At 39.0% G+C, this 19,316-nt stretch overlaps 1 protein-coding gene across 1 annotated transcript; it reads left to right on the top strand.

The window, feature by feature from the left end:
- Positions 1-933: 933 nt before the first annotated feature.
- Positions 934-11,165, top strand: mtpn (myotrophin). Its single transcript, XM_034133512.1, has 4 exons — positions 934-1,298; positions 2,806-2,919; positions 3,947-4,030; positions 9,831-11,165. Exons 1-4 carry the CDS (start codon positions 1,227-1,229, stop codon positions 9,915-9,917), a joined length of 357 nt encoding a protein of 118 aa, XP_033989403.1. The 5' UTR covers positions 934-1,226; the 3' UTR covers positions 9,918-11,165.
- Positions 11,166-19,316: the final 8,151 nt, after the last annotated feature.

Below are 19,316 nucleotides of genomic sequence, written 5' to 3'. Positions count from 1 at the left end.
CTTTTTGCAGATGATCCTCTATTTATCAGGGACTGATTGAACAGTTCTTCAGATGGTGGATGCACACGAGGATGGCCATGAAAGTGCAGATTGCTTCCAACAGGTGCTGCATTTAATGCTTGGTGTCCCTAAGTGCCTTGGAAAATAATGATGCACCAGGCACTCAGCTAAAACATGATCAGTCATAAGGACCACTGGCTCTTTGAGGCCATCTCATACATATACATGTACATATGAGCACTTCATTGATCTCTGCCGAGAGGTCAGAGTGCAGATTCAGCTTCAGGAGCTGAAATCATCAGTGTCTTGTTGAAGTATGCTGTAACAGGTTGGGCTTTCACAGGAATTGAACTCTGGTCAACTGATTAAGAAATGTGATTGAAGCTAACCAGCAATAGCGACGATGAAATAATCATCAAATTAACTTTACAATTCTGTCACTTGTCTTGCTAATTTTGCATTGAAATGAAAGAAGTAACTATAAAAGATTTCAGGAAATCTAAGCATTTTTCATACATCTATATCATGTATTTTTGCAATGACTGGAGGGATTTGCCAGAATCCTTGATGTATTTGATTATTTCTGAATGTATTGATTTTCTATATCATTATATTTTCGACTTGGATGAGAGTGGGTTCTTTTTTGTTGTTAATGGAGAGAAAAAACAAAGTATAATATGACAAAATGTAAACATTTAAAGTACATTTTGGGTTCAAAATACTTGTATTTGCACAGTGTCATCATATAGACACTTACATGAAGAATATCTCCTCATTAGAAAACAATAGTTATCATTAATTGTACGCAATGAATACATGAAATATTGAGGCATGTGCATGTTCATACCATAGACTGTATATATAAAGGTTCATACTGGATATTTCACCTAAATGCAACATCGATCACATCACTTCCGGGTTACGGCACCGGAAACACTTCTCGTTGCAGAAAGGCGGATCCCTCTCGGCCACTTTGCCTTTCGGAACTTCTTTTGAGACTATTTTACCTGCCATTCCTTGGCAGGTCACGCTAAATCCAACAAAAATTACTTACTGAAGTATTAAAACGACATTTTATTCAGTCGAGTTCCACGACCGTACTCACCGCGACGACAGGGAGAGTTTCCAGCTACAACGTTAGCTAGCTAACTTTTAACGCACTAGCATATAACTTGACAACTGCCCTGCAGCATAACAGGGAAGGAACAACACCGAAGCACAGGAAGATGGCAGATAAAGACTTGATGTGGGCATTGAAGACCGGGGACATGGATGAAGTGGAATCCAAACTGGTAACGGTAAGACAGCTTTGATCTGAGTGTTTTTCAGTGGATTGTGTGCAACACTTTTCAGGCAAGTGGTTGCTGCTTAGCAAAGGTAACGAACGTCAGTTAGCCCACTGGCTAGCTAGCTAGCTAGCTAACGTGAGCTATAGTTGGGTAATGTTAAGTTAGGTAATCCAACATAGACAAGCTCTTGGTCTTGATACTGAGCTAGAATTCGTTTCGTAACATTTTAAGGCTGGTGTAACACTTTTGCATAGACTTAACATAACGTTCCAAGTCTGAACGCCATGTTAGCATTTTTAGCGACACACAGGCTATTTTTACCTGGAGAATAGGGAATGGGTCATATGCTATAGCACCAATCACATACATGTAGTCACTAACGATGTATGTAAACGTGCTGTGTTTGGCTTTGCCAAAAGAACATGTCTAAATCGGCTAGAAAATGTTGTCTTTTCACTTCCTACAGAAAGCAACCTGTTGGTAAGCTAACAGTTAACCAACAGCAGCATCAAATATAACGTGGAACATATTGAAAAAAGACAATTAACTGCTACTGCTATGTATATTGTAATGTCAATACATGCGTCATTGGGCCATTGTTATTATTGTCGGTAAAATAGATCCCTTCACATATGATTAGGATGTGCATAAGATTAGCTTATTGCTAGCGAGCTAACTACTACCGGGCCCTTGCATCAGTAGTGACAAGCTAACGTTGGTGGGCGGGGGTATCCGCTGTTGCAAAGGAGTAGAGGGTCCACCACGTTATCTAGAACAATCTGTTTAGAAGATCATTGCCCCCAATAAGTGCCTGTGTGTCCAAACTGATTTCCCTATATATCAGAAACTCCTGCTTCTGTAGAACAGATATAAAGATCTCAGTGTCTTATTGTGTACTTGTCTCTGCTTGAGCAAACTATTTTTGCTTTGATAAACAGTCCTACATTAAGTTATTGTGAATGTTGTCTTTATATGGGTTTGTAGTTAATGACATACAATTACAAATACTAATATCTGTTCTTCTGCGGTGTTAACATTTGCAACTTTTCTTTTCAAGTTTCAGAATTTTAGTATGGACTAGGTAGAGAAGCATTATTTTTTGTGACATCCCTTGCTTTAAAAAATTAGTTTTTAGGTGCCTTTTTAAAGGCGTCAACAGAGACAGATTGTCTATAGGAAATGCCTTCTAAGTCGGAAACTGCCGGAACTGACTGCTACAGTACAGACATGACTGATAAGCATGGTTAGTGTGGTGAGTGAGCAAGGAAGGGTGGTGATGTGTATGGTTGGTTTTCCTCTTGGCAGTCTGGGGTCTAACGGTACCACAACCGGGAAATGAAGGGCGGAGGATGGTGCATGTAATCGTTTGTTTATGAATTTCAGTTTGTGCTTATATCAACAGTGAAGGGTTTCATTTCCGGGTAATTTGATGTCCCTTTTAATGCATACCGTAGCTTGTTACAGCTCTGAGTTTATTTTTGTTAGCTTATTAATCTGTTGTCTTTCTCTTTTTCAGGCTGAAGATGTAAACCGGACCCTGGATGGTGGGAGGAGGCCTCTGCACTATGCTGCAGACTTTGGTCAGACGGATGTTGTGGCATACCTAATTTCTAAGGGAGCCGACGTTAATGTAAGAGCCCGAAACAACAGCTCCCATCGCATTAGTTTGCATTAATTTGTGTGTTGTTCATAGTTGCAAATACCACAAATAATAACAGTGCCCTTATCTGCTTCCCTTTTATAGCCTAGTTCAAACATACTGATAATGATCACACCAAATCAAGCAGTTACATAAAAGGCTCAAAATAGTCTGGCTGTTGAAACCAGTTCATCATGTATGTCAGTCATTGTCCATTCTCTCATTCAACAACTGTCTAGGCTCTCACACCTCACATTTACCTTCAGAGCCCCCCTGAGGTCAAGTAGTTTATTCTGGTGTTGTAGTAGATCTTTCATATCTATAAAAAGGCATTTACCATTCCAACAGTTTTGACATCCGTAATTCCGATGGAGCTCTTTTGTTATTTGCAAGGTCTCCTCAGCCTGTTCAGTATTCAGTAGAATTCCATGTGAAAAATACTTACAGAACAGTACACTTTTAGCCTTGGCCGGTAGCTTTGTTTTGAGTGTGAAACCAACTTTGATTAAATACTTTTGAGAACGTTTTTTTCAAGACCTAGATGGTTATTTGAAGATAAGCAGTGTTCTGTAGAGTTGTTAGGATACTTCTTGATGCTTAAAGTACCTACATTAGCTAGGCGAAATTGGATACAACAACTCCACATTATAGCATCCACTGGTCCGGTCTTCACAAACAGAAGGGTTTAATCTTGTAAAGACATAAAGTTTGTGCCTTTCCTACCTAGAACAAAATGTTTGTGAATTTCTCTATTTCTCTTGAAAACCAGCGCAGCTTCTGAAACATAGAAGATAAAAATAGTATTGAAGTGCAGTGTGCTCTCATTCAATTTCTGAAAATAATAAGAGACTGTGAGAAGTAAGGCCCTTTTCATAAGAGTTATTTTCTTTTATATTTGTGAAAGAGAGAGTGCTTGTGTAGGAGGATTGCGTTTGTGCTCTTGATCTGCTCATACATTACCTTCTCCACAGAAATGTCTGTCTCCCACTTATGCCTTTTCCACCTGCTCCATCCACAGGCTCCAGACAAACACGGGCTCACTCCACTGATCTCCGCCTGTTACGAGGGTCACGCCTCCTGTGTCAAGGTTCTGCTAGAAAAGGTTGGTACTGAGATTTATCCTTCACCTGCACACAGAATTACCCGGGTGTCCTTCACCCCTCAGTGCTTGTTGATATATCAGAGGCTGTATGAGTGCTGATGAGGTAACTCACTGGACAAAAGGCTCTTTAACACAGCCCTGCGGAGGCTGTGCTGGAATGTTCATAGAGCATGACACAGTATTGCTGCTGTTCACTTGTTTTGTGTCTGTTTTTAGGCAGATTTGTTCGTATGTACACAGCCCTTTGCTCCATCTAAATCTCAGCTCTGGAACTATCTTAGATGCTACAAATAGTCACGTTGTGCCTACACAGTCACAGCTGTAAAAAGAGAGACAATGAGTCAGGCAAAGCTGACATAAGCTGTAGAAATGCAACCAAATACCAAGCATACCGTTATGAAACTATACAAACGACAAACGATGTCTGCACCTCCATCAAATTCAGATTGAAAGTCCTATTTTTAGCTCTCTGCGGTAAAGTCTCTTTAACACCTTCCCTTAATATTTGACTTATAAGTGCATGCACTCAAATACATATAAATGACGGAAACTCTACTCATCTAGGCTGGTGAAATTCTGTTTCACCATAGCAGAAATGAGCCAGACTGCAGTGGGATTGATGCTCCTGTGGACAATGAATGTCACACTTATGTGGGCCACAATAGCTACTTGTCTTTCAAGACCTCCTTCAGTTCTTCGTCTTTGGTACTCCCCTGTCATTTAACATTTGCGTTTTGTTTAAAATAATATCCTGATTCAATATCATTATTCTTTTTATAGCTGCAGCTTTGCCCACAAAACCTGTCAACTTGATGCTGCAAATCATTTCAACACAAAATAATGAGGCTTTAGCAGTAAACACAGGAGACTTAAAACTAGTCTAAAATGTTGGTCAGTTTTAGTATATTGCTCGAATTGAAGGTAATGGCTCATGCTCAGCACCACTATGAGAGAGAAGCCTACAACTAAGAGGACTGCATGATGTCATGTAGACGGCTCGCACCCATTTACAGTCAAAGTCTGCCGCGGACAGATATGTGTTATGACAAGGAGAGATAAATATTCCAAGGCTGAGGGACAGTGAGCAGCTGTCTGTTCCCAGCCAGGCTAAATGAAGCAGGGTAAATGAAAGCTCCTCCACTGAGTTGTTTCACGGTGAAATCATCTTCAAGAGTAATGGTATGAAAGAAGGGGGCATTCACAAGCGGAGTCGATTAGGGAAGTCATTTATTGCATTCAAAACAATGACACATGCAAACTTCAGACAGACTTTCAATCAGTTCTCATTTTCAACTGCACTTTGACGTTTGAAAAGAGGAAACTGTAATCTATATGAGTAACACTGGTGTTTGCTTAGAGAGACACTTTCAAACTCTACTACTTACTTATTCCTGTTGGCATAGGCTGTATTAATTCCCCATTTTCATCAACACATCCACGGCCCCTCGCATCAGCAAGCCAGCGGAGTCTTGCGAGCAAGCGTCCAGCAGCTGGCTGCCGCTGTCAGCTGGCTGCCGCTGTCAGCTGGCTGTCAGTGCTGTTGGCCCAAAGATAAACTGAAAGTAACTGCCAACAGGATGAAAAAAGCATTTTACTACCAAGTTAATCATTTTCTATAAAAGATGCCAGGATAATGCGAGTTAGCACGGGCAGGTTGTTCTGACTTTTACTCGACACAGAACTGTGTTTTGTATTGTGGGCTATAACCTTTATTAACTGGTATTATTGTTGTGGCAACAAGACAGTTAAATGATCTTGGTCATCTATTTTGGTGAGGCCTTTTCTTAGAGGTAGGTCTGCTAAGAATGAGGAAGTGCAGGATGTATGTAGTTCAGATTCTCCTAGATGATGCAATGTATGTCCGTAGGTGATTTTAATATCAAATTGTCACGTGTCACTCCACATCACACTTATATGATTTGGAACAAAGGCCAGCATACTGTGCCTTTCACATGAAGTCTTCCTTGACGGGAGTCATTTTCGATTATTTCCCCAGCTACCAGTCAAATATCCACATCCTTGGTACATCCTTATGAAAGCCAGAAGCTTTCTACATCTGAAATGAGCAGCTATGTAATTACAACCTCTGAATCGAAATGAAAGCCCCTTGGGTGGACCTTTTTTATAAAAATAAAAAAAATAGCCTTTGTCTGGTATCATATGAGACTAAAAAGGCAGCTCATCTGAACAGGGATTACGGGGGATGCAGAGATAAAGGTGCAGCCACTGGCTCGCTCCTCATGGCTTCGTACTCATCCCCACTAAGCGCAAATGGGGATTAACACCCAGATGCAGCCAAAGGTCATCAGTCACCACAGGGACCAGATCTCAATACATCTACTCCTGGCGGCTCTGAAAACCCACCATGTGTCTTAACATGAGATGAATAGATTGTCCCACAGCCGCCCCATTGACCATGCCGCTGTATACCCACTTTGTCTGGCAACACAGTAGCCCCACAGCCTCCACAATACAGTGGATAAAGAGAACCCACTGAGAACACTGAGTTGTCACTATTCAGCTGTCAGACAGTCTTGAGTTTGCTGACAAAATGGCTTGGTTCCCTGGTGCATCATGGTAGCTGCCCTCCCTTACTGTGTGCTGTGCTGTTGTTGGCAATGAATAATAAAATGGCATTTTAACCCCAATAAGTGACCAGGCTGCTCGACCCTGACTGCAGCCCGCAGAGGCTGGCCAGTTTATTTTCAACAATGGAAGGGCATGCACACATGAATACAGACGCAGCCTTTTTTCTTCTATGAGAAACTGTGTACATGACCATTCACTAGAAAAGTTATTTGTTATTGTGGCATTGGCAACCATGACCCTTTTGCTTGGTTCCTCCCTTATTATCATGTGTCCTCAATAAAAAGTAGGGATTGGCCATTAATCTTTCACAGTAGTTTACAAGTGATTATTTAATGCAATACAGGCTAGTTAAGATTATATCCTAATGGCCGTTGCCAGTTTTATTGAGTTGACCTTTTTTTTAATTTTGATTGGTCAGACAAAACAAGCCATTCGATAAAGTCACCTTGGGTTCCGGGAAATCGTAATGTTGTTTTTTTTCATGACATTTAAATAATTGAGCAACTCATCTTGTGAAAAAATGGTTGCATCACTGATTCTTAATTTAATAAATAATTATCTTAAAAACAATAAAACATTAAATATCTATCATTAATGGTTATTGTTATCCAATTATGACTAAGGTTTGTTGTAGCTCCTTAATCTATTCCACATATATTTATTTCAACCTGAGCCCAGCTGACAAGTTTGTTGTTTGTAGCCTTTATTTAACCAGGTTAAAAAATCCCATCGAACGAACATGGTTTGCTCCAATACAGATATTGATCTTCCATCTTTTTTTTGCTGGGTGTTTGCCCTCTTACAGCTCAGTAATGTGTTACTGCTGCCAGCGGGTCAATAGTCTGATGGGAGCACTGCATTTCAACTAAGTTTTGAGCAATGCTCTGGCCCAATATTTGAAGAGTTGTGCATGGGAGACCTTTCACTTCCATTCAGCTGCTCAATAAAAACGTAATGGACCCTTTGGCAGGTCCGTGGCATTACATAACTGACATTACATTACCGACCCAGTGCTGCTTTGTATGCCTCCATATTTCAGGATGATGATGCATCTCGGTGAGACACCCTGGGAGTCTATTCTCATTCATTAGGTTGTGTCTCCCTTGGCCACTAGCTCGACTCTGACTGGATAATGTTTGGACAGTGAGGTGACCATGGGGGGGTCATTATTCAAGTGGGGGAAAGCTCATTAATTTAAGTGCTGTCACAACAAGTATGGCAAGATGCTCAATATCCATTGTGGATAGCATGGTTCATCATATGAGGCAGGAGTATGGGAGACCCTTTAGGATACTGATAAAGTCAATTTGAGTGTGGTGAGCAGGAGGGAATGCTTATTATACACACACCGTATACAATTGTTTGTGTACCTTTTTTATAGTATTGATGGTGACAGGGTTAAGGTAAAGGTGTAATGCTGTTTCCTGCCATCTAAATTAGGCCTGTAGAGTCTATTACCGAGTATGTATGTTCTTGAAACCGCTACTAATGACATCCCCGATGCTGGATAAATAAGGGAGGGGGGCGGGGCAGGCTTCCTCCTGTTTTTCCATCCTCCCCTTTAACCCCTCAAGTCTCGCGAGTAAAAAACACAATAATTGGTTACCTGTAAAAAGATTAAAAAAAAAAAAAAAGAAGCAGATATTGGAAAGGGTAAACAATTACTTATAACATTTTATCACCAGTTTAAAGTTAATGTTTCATACGTGGATAAAAAAACATAAGAAGTAAAAACTCTGTAGGCCCTCGTCACGTGCCAATTCTGCTAATTTCTTGCTACTTTTGGAGCTATGACTGATACCTACTTTCTTTGGAGAAGAGTTGGCAACATTGGGCTAATCTTCAAAAAGAAGGTTGTGTATTGAAACTGAAATAATGTAGCCTATGTTATTATTTGCATAAAAAGCGAGGAGATGAGAGCCCCTCAGCACAAGCGATCAAATCAACATAAATGCATTAAATGCCAGGTCCAAACTGGGTCACCAGTCGCCGGAGCTGAAATGTTACATAACGGGGCGTTAACATGGCTGATGTATTGACAGGTGCCCACAGCCTAAAAATGCAAAGCATGTTGTGAATTGACAAAATCGTCTGTTTCTTCTCATTCTTACCAATTAGGCTTTTACATCTGACAGGTCACCCGTGCAGCCCTTGTAAATCTTTCTGGCGCTCTGTTGCTCCTGTGTTACGGAATTTGCACCCAGACAATCATCCCCACACGGCCGGGCACTTGAACTGGGTCGCATTGTTTTTGATGCCCTGCTTCTCCACGCAACAATAGACTCACTCTGCCTTGGCTCTGTAAGCCCTTTGCTAAGAGGCTGAAGTTGGCAGGCCAAACAAAGGGTCGTCTCTCCCCTGTTTCCCATTTAATCTTTTGTCACTAACTTAATTTCTCTCTCCTTCTCTACATTCGTTTTTTTAATATTTTCTTTAGTAATCTGAATAATTGCATCCACTCATATCAGCTTTGTTATGCATGTGTTGTCTGGATAAAGACTGAAAGGCAAGTGCTAAATGACTGAGTTAGAGGAAAGTATTTTTGCCGTTTATGTTTGGTAACATATGGGTGGCTGTTTAAAGAGTGCATCTGGCCTTTGGCAAGAAATTCCTTTGATACACGATATGCACAGGATGATTTGCTTAATTAATTTCAACAATTGTTTCAGACTTATTGGATAGCATGTTCGTTGAAGGCATTGATGCAAGACATTGTTCAGTTTTCTTTTCAAAGGGCTTCAGCTCTATACAGATCTTGACCCCAAAAACATCTCTGCTCTTTGGGAATCATACCCGAAAACTAAAAGCTATATTGACTTTGTGACTGCTACAACTTGTCAAGAGAATTCATTCATACAGCCCAGACGGTGGTTGCTGATAGAGTTCTGAGGCTCGGCGATTGACATTTCTTGGATAGGCCAAAAACATTAAATGAAGTTCAAACATTCTGATTGTTTTTAACAGAACAAGATATTAAATAGAGGGAGTATGAGTCAATGATTATATAACACTTATTTTCAAGTCTAGAACCTGGCACTTTTTTGGTTTCAAATGGGCATAGGATGCTTTATTTTGTATTATGCTATAGATTGAGGTCTCTTTACCTCATCTTTACCCCTGACTCAATGAAGTGGAGTTGACATCCTACTGTAAGGAAGACTTGATGCGCCTGCTAAGCATATTTAATATTCATGTCCCCTCTCCTCCACAGGGAGCTGACAAAGACCGGAAAGGACCGGACGGCATCAGTGCCTTTGAAGCTGCCGAGGACGAAGCCATAAAGGCTCTGCTGAAGTGAGACCTTACAGTGTGTGAGGAGGCTGGACAGGTGGGTGAACGGACAGACAGATGGATGCAGTGGTCCCCTGACAGAAGATGGACTCCCCCCTTTTGCCCCGATCAACCTCTGTCTAAACACTGCTTTTGTCTGTTTGCTGGAGGGTCATTTTGTCTGTCTGATGATATTCCTTTAACTTGTTTATTTTTTTCATTTTTCCCTAAGTTTTTGGGATAGGATTTTCTCTTGTTTTGGCCTCTGTTTGTAGCCATTTATAACAGAAGGTCTTGTCAATTATGTCTCCCTTAGGGACCAAACACTGGGGGAGCGCTAGATGGATCCTGGATCCTAGAACACTGCTCAGATTATAAATCACACTCCGTAATGTAAACGCAAAGCTTAGTACTTAAATCCACATCTCTCATTTGCAGTTCTCTTTTGCAAATCAAATAGTAATAGATCAAAGGTGTGTTGACATTTTCTACAACTTTAATATGAGTATTGTATGGCCAGTGCTTAAACTCATGAAATAAACAGTAATTGCACTGTACTATACTAGATAGATTGAAAAGAAAGGTTGTAAAGTTTCATTGTATTAACCTTTCATTATGTGTGGCCTCTACCTTGATTTCTTTTTTTAAATAGACCAAACTGTCCCACCAATCTCGAAATTTTGGAAATGTTGGTTTGAGAGAGGTCCAGAGGTCAAATTCTCCTTTTCTACTCTGCATATCACTTACATATCAAACATCGTTTGTTGACTAATTTAACGCATATTCTGTGATCTTTGACCAATCACCATGCTGGTTAACTAGAGAAACTTGAATGTTGCAATTTTAAAATCTGTTACTGAATCCCTTTTTGAAGCAATGTTAACAGCACATAATAGAATAAGCAATTCTAGAGATTTGTTCATTTTGTCATCCCTAGAGTGAGATTTCAGAGCGAAAAATCATTTTTTTGTTGCAGCTTCTGTGTTTTTTGTAATTGATGGGCTCTGGGGGCTCGGTAAATGGGGGGTAAAGTTGAAACTGGATGGGGTGGGGGCTGTTAGCATTCCCCTTGCCTTTTGGATTTGATTAGAAGCCCTGCCTGTTTTGCTGCATGTCTAAATGGCCTCTGCTTTTACGCTATGAAATGGTTGCTGGTCCTCTCTTGGTTGCTTTCAAATGAATTACTACAATGTAATGGACAGAAAAGATGCTCTTGCTGACTTTGTTGTGACAAAAAGTCTGTAAAAACAGAAATAAAAATATCTATAAAAAAGTGTTTTTTCACTCTGCTTTATTTGAAACCTCTGCGGTTATCTGTTTCTAAAAAGCCTGAACTTACTCACAATTCGTTTTTTGTTTAAATGTATCCACCAATCAGCCTACTGGTTTCCTCTTCTGGAATCTGATGAATAACAGGTAGCTTTCTAGCATTGGTTACTTCATGCTGTTTGACAAATATTCTCTTGCCTGTGGCCATCTAATCATTATTTGTGAACTCAAGCGACCCCCTCCCAAACATAAAAAAAGTGCAGACTGTAATCTTTGTTGTCATACCAATCTACCGCCTCGAGCTGTTCCATTAGGAATCACAGACTGACTCCGACTCCCAATAGATTTGTCTGAGTGTCTGGATTCAAATAAGCTCCACATATAATCGGAAAGTCACTTCTAATACAGAAAATACACCACTACCCACACACAATGATAGCAATCACACCAAGTGTCGTCATAGTTACTTTAATCATTTCCATTTGTGTGACCACTGCATCACAAATACAACTCATGGCTTATGATAGCATAGTGGAATGATTATGAGGGATTGCATTGTCATAAAGGTAATGTTTCACCAACATTCATTATCATCAACACTTAAATACATTTGTATTTGGCACCTGTTGTGTGCTATATTGTTCAGCCCATAGCAAACTGTTGAGGGCCATGCCAGGTGTTGGACTTTATTGTTCAAAGAGGAACAACAGTGTTATGACGGTTGTTTTGCCCTGAAAATTAAAGACAAGCTCAGTGTGATGTGCATCCAGTAACCAGGGGAAGAAATATCAAACAATAATCCTGCTTTAAGGTTTTTGAGCTACTTGGTAATCATACCAGTTCCTATACCTGAAATGCTCGGGGTGCTATAGGAGATACGAACATCAGTCAAATGTTCGTTCCTTTTGTGGCTCTCAGGTGTACGTTCAAAAATATTTTATTCTTTACTTCACACTACTCTCATTCAGAAAAGTCTGAGGTTTACAACGGATAACTATACAAACTAAATAAACTCTTCATTCTATCTGTTTAGAAAAAATTGTTGTATCAACAGCTTATCAGCTTTTCTTGTATTGGAATAAAATGAACCAACATTTTGATGGAAATATGTTGGATTGGTTTATTTGTAATCCTTCTGCCATATGTCAATCTTGATCAAGTACCCATTTATCATATCCCTTGGAAATGTGGGATAAAGGGTTGTATGTCACAAATCGAGAATCAGTGATTTCCCAGGATTCCTGGCTAAAATCTGTTTGCGAAACCTACTGATTTTTTTTGAACTTCCAAATTCTAATTTCACCCCTGTCAAATGATGCCCCTTAAAGACAAGTCCAGGGTCATTTTTGTTTGCAAATAATTGCATCTACCCTTTTAGTGAAATAAAATTGTTACTTCTTTGTTCGACATAATGACCCACATCTACTTTTTCCAGCACTTAATCAAGGTTCAAGGTTTTTATTTTTGTCATACGAACATAGCTACAGTGTAGTTATGACGATGAAAATCTTAGGTCACAGGCTCCTCCAACAGTGCAACACAATAAAACAGGTAAACAGAAAAATATAGTGCAAGTAAATAGTAAATTCAAAAAGAAAAATGGTTTAAAAAAGTGAAATAGTGCAATAAGAGTCTATATGCAAGTTATTGGAATATGATATACTAGATAAATAGCTACATAATTTCTAAATAGCAGCCAGATGAATGTTATGGATGTTGTTCAGCATCAGATTCAGAATGCCTTTATTAGTCCCACAGAGGGGAAATGTACAATTTATGCCGTATCAAACTTGCACTTAGTTCAAACTTTTATTCAAAAAAGTGGAAGTTTCAGGAGTAACTTTATACACATTCAGCTTGAGAATTGGATTATTTGGAAAAGTTGGGATCTCCTCTATAATTTAAAATAAAGTTATATAGTTCTGGACACTGCTTTTCCAGATGACATGAGTTAGTAATGGTGGACCTGCCAACGAGTCCATGGGGTGAAGAGGGCAGTAGAAATCAATAGAAGTGTGTAGCAGAGCTGGAGTGTGTTATGAAGAACTGCATCAGGTCCTGTCAAATGAACGTGACCGTACATGTTAATGAGACAGACACATGCCTCTGTAGGCCACTTGCCATGTTTGTCTAATAGCGCCAGAGGACAAAGACATATCAATTATTGTAGGGGCAAACATCGATATAAAATGACTGCCACATGTTGACAGCCTCGTACACCCCAAACCCTACGAACTTATTTCTGCTCATTTAAATTACTTACAAAGGAACGGGGAAACACTGAGGTCCGCTCTTGGTTGACAGCAACAATCTCGGAATATAAAAGACTTCATTTTTCCCTTTGTCTTTGTCGAGCCATCAAATAATCTTTATGTCTGCAGAAGAAAAGCCCATGATTCAGGCTGATGATAAATGTGAAATGAATCATTGGCAATACATTTTCATTTAGTCCTCGAAATGCTTTGCTGCACAGACTCCTTTGGCAATTCCTAGGCTTTCCCAAAGGCACTAATACTGCTGAGGATCATTACTTTAGTATCTTGTTTACATCCTGTGCGCAGTACGCTGGTCATGCACTGTGCAGATCAGTGGTTTTCAAAATTATTTGCCTTTTTTACTCCAAAAATGAGTAAGAATGTTCCACAAGTCCATTCTGATGAGTTTAATTGGAAATCACACATAACTGTTATTGAACTCTGCTCCCACATCTACTAGATCTGAGGGGAGTATTTCAACATGAAGAATTTAATCCACTGTTTAATAGAAAACAACACATTTCAAAAACATTTTCAATTAAGATTTGCAAAATGCATACAGTACCGCTCCCTCATATAGATACCGAAATAGAACTTAATTAATTGTCTCTGTAGTGATTACCAGATGTGGTAATTAGCATGTGCGCCCACATACATGCACAGAGATGTATGCAAGCACACACACAATCTCTCTCTCTCTGTCTGGTGTTTTTTTTTTATGCGGAGCTACCCTTGTGATCAAGCAGCTCAAAATGGTGGTTAATGAAGTAACAAATCCAAGTCATTAGCATAATTAATATGGACCCCTGATTGCCTTTTGGGTGTCTCTGCTTCTCTGTCTTTAATCTATTATTGACTCCTTGTCTCGCGCATTAGTTGAGCTTATGACTGATTTTCTAAAAATCTATAACTTATTTCCCTAGTTGTAGTTCAGCGGTCACGTGACATGAAGTATAGCCAACCGTGAAATCAGGCATTAAATCCAAGGAGTCCCACAAATTGAAAATCACTGTATAGATGTGTGATTTAGATTGAACATTAGAATTTAACTAATTTATGTATTTGGTGTTAATACGGCTTGTACTGCTATGGGGGCATACATATTTATTGTTGGGGGAGCCAGGGATTTACGGATCTTCTTAAAAATGAGAATCTTTTGAAGCAGGATCCATGCGTTAGGCCCTTTTATCACTTTAATTTAAAATAAGGATTTCTGCCATTACTATCGAAGCAATTTCTCTGTCAGAATTTGTCAGCGTGCCAAATTGTCCTTATTGTCTCTGTTTTGTAGTCATCAGAGAACTGATATCTCCAAAAGAAAGGGAGCCCACGAAACCCATGGTATGGTTTTCACACTTTACATATATAGACAGACAATGTTCCACCTGCCTAAATATAACTTACAGAATGCACTCTGCAGAGTAAATACATATGCCGACATTCACGCTGACAGCATCATCAATAACAAACTACCACAGTTCCAACGTGTGACTTTATTGCACAATATACATTTATTTTAGTATACCTCAACAATGGAATTATGATCAGTAGAAATGGCCATGACATGGGACCTTTAAGACAATGTGATGAGGCAGTCCATTTGTCACTTTTTTTGTTGCTGCTTGTATCTCCTACATTAGCTACCTCTGCTTCACCTATCTACCTATATTCAAAGTGTTACATTGCACTATAAAGCTAACATATGCTGTTGATGATAACGGCCCAAAAAATCCACCTCTTCAATCGTATAAAGTGCATGGCACCAACTCTAAGTAAGCGCTATATTTCTCTAAAGCTGCATGGCTAAAGGACTCTTTGTTTTTATGTTTAATAGGGTAGCGTATATATAGAGAGAGCAATAGTAAGGGGTCTTTAAATAATATAATATCATAGGGAGAGCCAACAGTACATGCTTATGTTTCTTAGTGAAGTGTACTAAAGGACATTGGGGGACATTGTGTTTCCTCCTTATGAAGCTCAGATAAACAGTTAATGTCCCCATCTTCTGTTATAATACTATCAAACACTCAAATAGGTGGTTTAACAGTGGTCTTTTGCATCATAGTTTAGAGACAGGTTGAGCAATAGGTTTCTACTAGAAAATAAATAAAGAGACCTGCCAATGAAATAAAGATTTAATCAAATGAAATAAGTTATTAAAACTTCTGAGCTAAGTTAGAGAGAGAAAAATAGACCGGGTTTGTGATTCACATTATTATCAGTGTCTTCCTAGTCTATTGAGCAGCTATAGAAGACATTTAAAAGCGGGCAGTTGTTCCCTGGCAGGCTCATATACACATGCATAAGCATAAATCTCTTACGGCCTATTTACTTATCAGTCCCTCTTTGTTTGTACTGTGAGCCAATGTGCGATGAGCCAGATCTAAATCCCTCTAGATGCCTCAGTGCAAACGTTCTTCGCCGAACAGCCATTTGCAGAGAAATCGATGCAACCACAATGCTATTAGGAACATTTTAATTGGATATAAAAGCGGATTCATTATTACTGTTATGACGGCTGAGCACGTCGAATGCAGCGTGGCTGCCAGCCATGGATGTGCACTCAGAGGAAGCCTGGGTAATTTGTCTGAAGACAACACGCCTGCGCTGCATTGTGAATTTCTGTTTCAGCGACTTTGAAAATAAATTCAGTTAAAACTATATTTCTAAACTTCTCTGCAAAGCCAAATGAAGATTTAACAAACGTGCCCATTAAGGCACCCAATGGCTCATATACGTATGATGTTAGAAATAAATAACAAATACATTTTATTATAATAAATAATATATAAAACATGCATGTGTAGGCAAATGCTTACACAGATAATATAAATATTAATAAAGATCCACCTAAATGGTTAAAAAATCAATATGAATACATATTGGGGGTTAGTGCATATTACAATTCGATGATAATCATGATAATGATAATGATAATTATGATACATAATTAATCTTCCAGGAGCCTTTTATGTCAACATAACTAATCCATCCATAGTTTTGTGCATCGATTTCATATTCAGCTCATTCTTTCTTCAGCAAATAATGTGTTGCAGGTAATCATCATTCCAATAAACCTCTGAAACCTTTGTGCTACTGTACCTGCTCACCTCCTTCAATCAATTCAAAGCGAAAGAACAATCCGATGCATTTAGCAGATTAATATTCCAATCAATAGATGGATACAATGTTCAATTAGGGTTGATGTTGCTACACCACTTGATGTTATATAGGCTAAAGTTTAAGTCCTTATTGTTCTGTGTAAAAAAATCAGTATGGCCGCTTATTTTTTCACTGAACTCCGTTACGATGTTTGGCTCACTCCTCGGGGCAGTGTTTTATCTATACTGTATGACGTTTGCAGTAAACTACATGGTAGAATGGGGAAGAACTTGTGATTTTGGAGTAAAGGACGATCGCTGGAGACAGACAGGCGCGTGAAACAATCATGTGCATCTCAGAAAATCAGGCATTAAAGTGCATCAGCTACAGGCTCTAACAGGCTGTCATGAGAGACAGTTATGTCAGGTAACAACAACAACAACAAGAAAGACAACAAAAAAGAAGATCAAGCTAAAGTGGCCGAGTTACAGTCCTGTCACCACAATTGGATATTTGAGGAGTGGGAGGAAAGTGCCCGCTCCAAATTATTGTTTTTTGTTCTGACATGTTGATGGTGGGGTGAGATTTGGCGTAAACAACATACTTGGGAACTACCAGAGGGAAAAATTGATTCAGAGATCATGACGGTGGAAAGCAATGGTATGTGTGAATTTGTTGCCACTAACACATTCTAATTTAGCATCAACATACACAAACATCAAATCAAATGACTGTATATTTTAATATGAACCACTCCTCGAGAATTATTCCCACTTTTTTTGGTATACAGATATCTTTTAACTCATTATTGTGTTAGTTTAATGGCATATTTAGCTGCCTCCCAATTCAGGCAGAAACAGGCAGCCATTACCTTAGAAGGCCCCACTGCATGTTACCTGCCCAGCACCATGTGGTAGACCAACCCAGTCTCACGGCATTTCATCTATTGATTCGTGTTCAACAATTTCTATTGGTAGTATGTTTCGTGCCTGCACCATGTCTTTTTGTCCGGTCGGGTCTTGGATGACCAGAAGATGTGTGGTTCATAAAAAAAATGTCTTACTCAATATCAAGCCACGATTATTGTTTTTATTTTAAATTCTATAATGTCTGACTTTTTTTGCCGTCCGTGAGGAAAATTAATGGGGCTCAGAGCCTCAGAATACTGAAATCTGTATTTTTTTCAATCTTTTTTTCCTTCTAATTTGTTATTCTTTTCTAAATAACACACTGTTATTTACTCAACAATAACACACAATTATCCTTGTTTTTATTTATTTGTTTAATTCTATAATATCGGGCTTTTTTGCCGTCCGTCAGGAACTGAATTTCAAAATAAAGTCACCGGAAACAGACTTGCGATACACACCCACTGAACTGATTACCCAAGATCCTCAGCTATGGTTGAAGCTCGGTGATTGGATGTTTTAGCCGCAATGCACGTTGGGATATGGTGTTAATGCGATATGAAATAACTATCAACAGAATTGCGTTGCCAGGCAACAGCTTGGGGTGAAAACAGTATTTCCGGTCTCTAAGTTTTCATAGTAATCTGCAGTACTCATCAACTAAAAACATCAGTTTATCCTTGTTAATTACACAACATGGATTGGTTTAAATTGTGTACAATGCTTTTGTGTTTTTAACCTTCGATTCGATGTACACCCCTGGAGGTTTAGGGGATAGGAAACACTCAAATTTAAAACATATAATTAATAAATGGGTGAAAATTGCTTGTGTCCATAATGGGCAGCATTAATATATACCCACATGACAGCTAAGGTCAGAAGAGCTTTATTTAATAGCTGGTCTTATGTCTGTGACCTCTCCTGTTGTTCATTGATAAGACTGAAACATGCACTTGTCAAGGTTCAGAGGTACATTTTGCAAATATGGCAGTAGCCATCGATCATCTTAAGATAAGATATACTTTATTGATCCCAAGTTGGGAAATGTTTTTGTTACAGCAGCATGTACAACATGCAATTTATTGTTACTTTGTAATTCTACTCCACTACAATTCAGAGGTTAACCTGGTATTTTTACTCCACTACATTTATTTTAGTTACTTTGCAGATTCTGATTAATGATGTGAAATATATACAACCCTAAAGCAAACTTTAGTTACACCTGAGTAAAATTCAGGGAAGGTGATTGTCAAGTGCCAACATGTATATCTGAGGTATATCCATCATTTAATGGTAAGCTATTGAAATTCTGATTCCATAGATGTGTCTCCCATTACCCAAAACCCCTGACTATTCTCTCAACTCAGTATTTACATTCTTATATTCAAAGAAAATCAGTAATATCTTTAAAAACTACAAGTCCTTTTCTATAAGCTGTTCACCGTTATGGTGTAAATACAGCCTATCTACCAATTGGATCAAATATAAAAGTCAGCCAAATTAGTATTGATACTGCAAGGAGACGTATTGTGTGAAGAGAAATTGAAAATGTTGTTTAATTGCTGATATATTTATGATTCATGTCACGTATTCAGTTTCGGTGGCAGTTCTTCCAGTTTGTCTAGAAGTCTTCAAATCAGGGCTCTATAAATAAAGAACTACGGCAGATGTGTAATATTTAATGCAGCCGAACCGTGTATTACAATGCCGTTATGTGATGACTTCCAAGAGAAAAGCAAGCACACTCGGAATAAAGTATTCTTTTCTTTTCTTTTTTATGTTTTTCGGATTTCATATAGCATAAACACCATATCCCAACGTGCATTGCGGCTAAAACATCCAATCACAGAGCTTCAACCAAAGCTGAGGATCTTGGGTAATCAGTTCAGTGGG

This window comes from Trematomus bernacchii, unplaced genomic scaffold (assembly GCF_902827165.1).
Source record: "Trematomus bernacchii unplaced genomic scaffold, fTreBer1.1, whole genome shotgun sequence".
Lineage (NCBI taxonomy): Eukaryota > Metazoa > Chordata > Actinopteri > Perciformes > Nototheniidae > Trematomus > Trematomus bernacchii.
The sequence above is the reverse complement of the archived record's forward strand: the minus strand, read 5'-3'. Positions and strand labels throughout refer to the sequence as shown.

Coding starts and splice junctions, on each gene's coding strand:
- mtpn (XM_034133512.1), top strand. CDS start 1,227: ATGGCAGATAAAGACTTGATGTGGGCATTGAAGACCGGGGACATGGAT. Junction 2,920..3,946: donor CTAAGGGAGCCGACGTTAAT/GTAAGAGCCCGA, acceptor CTCCATCCACAG/GCTCCAGACAAACACGGGCT. Junction 4,031..9,830: donor TCAAGGTTCTGCTAGAAAAG/GTTGGTACTGAG, acceptor TCTCCTCCACAG/GGAGCTGACAAAGACCGGAA.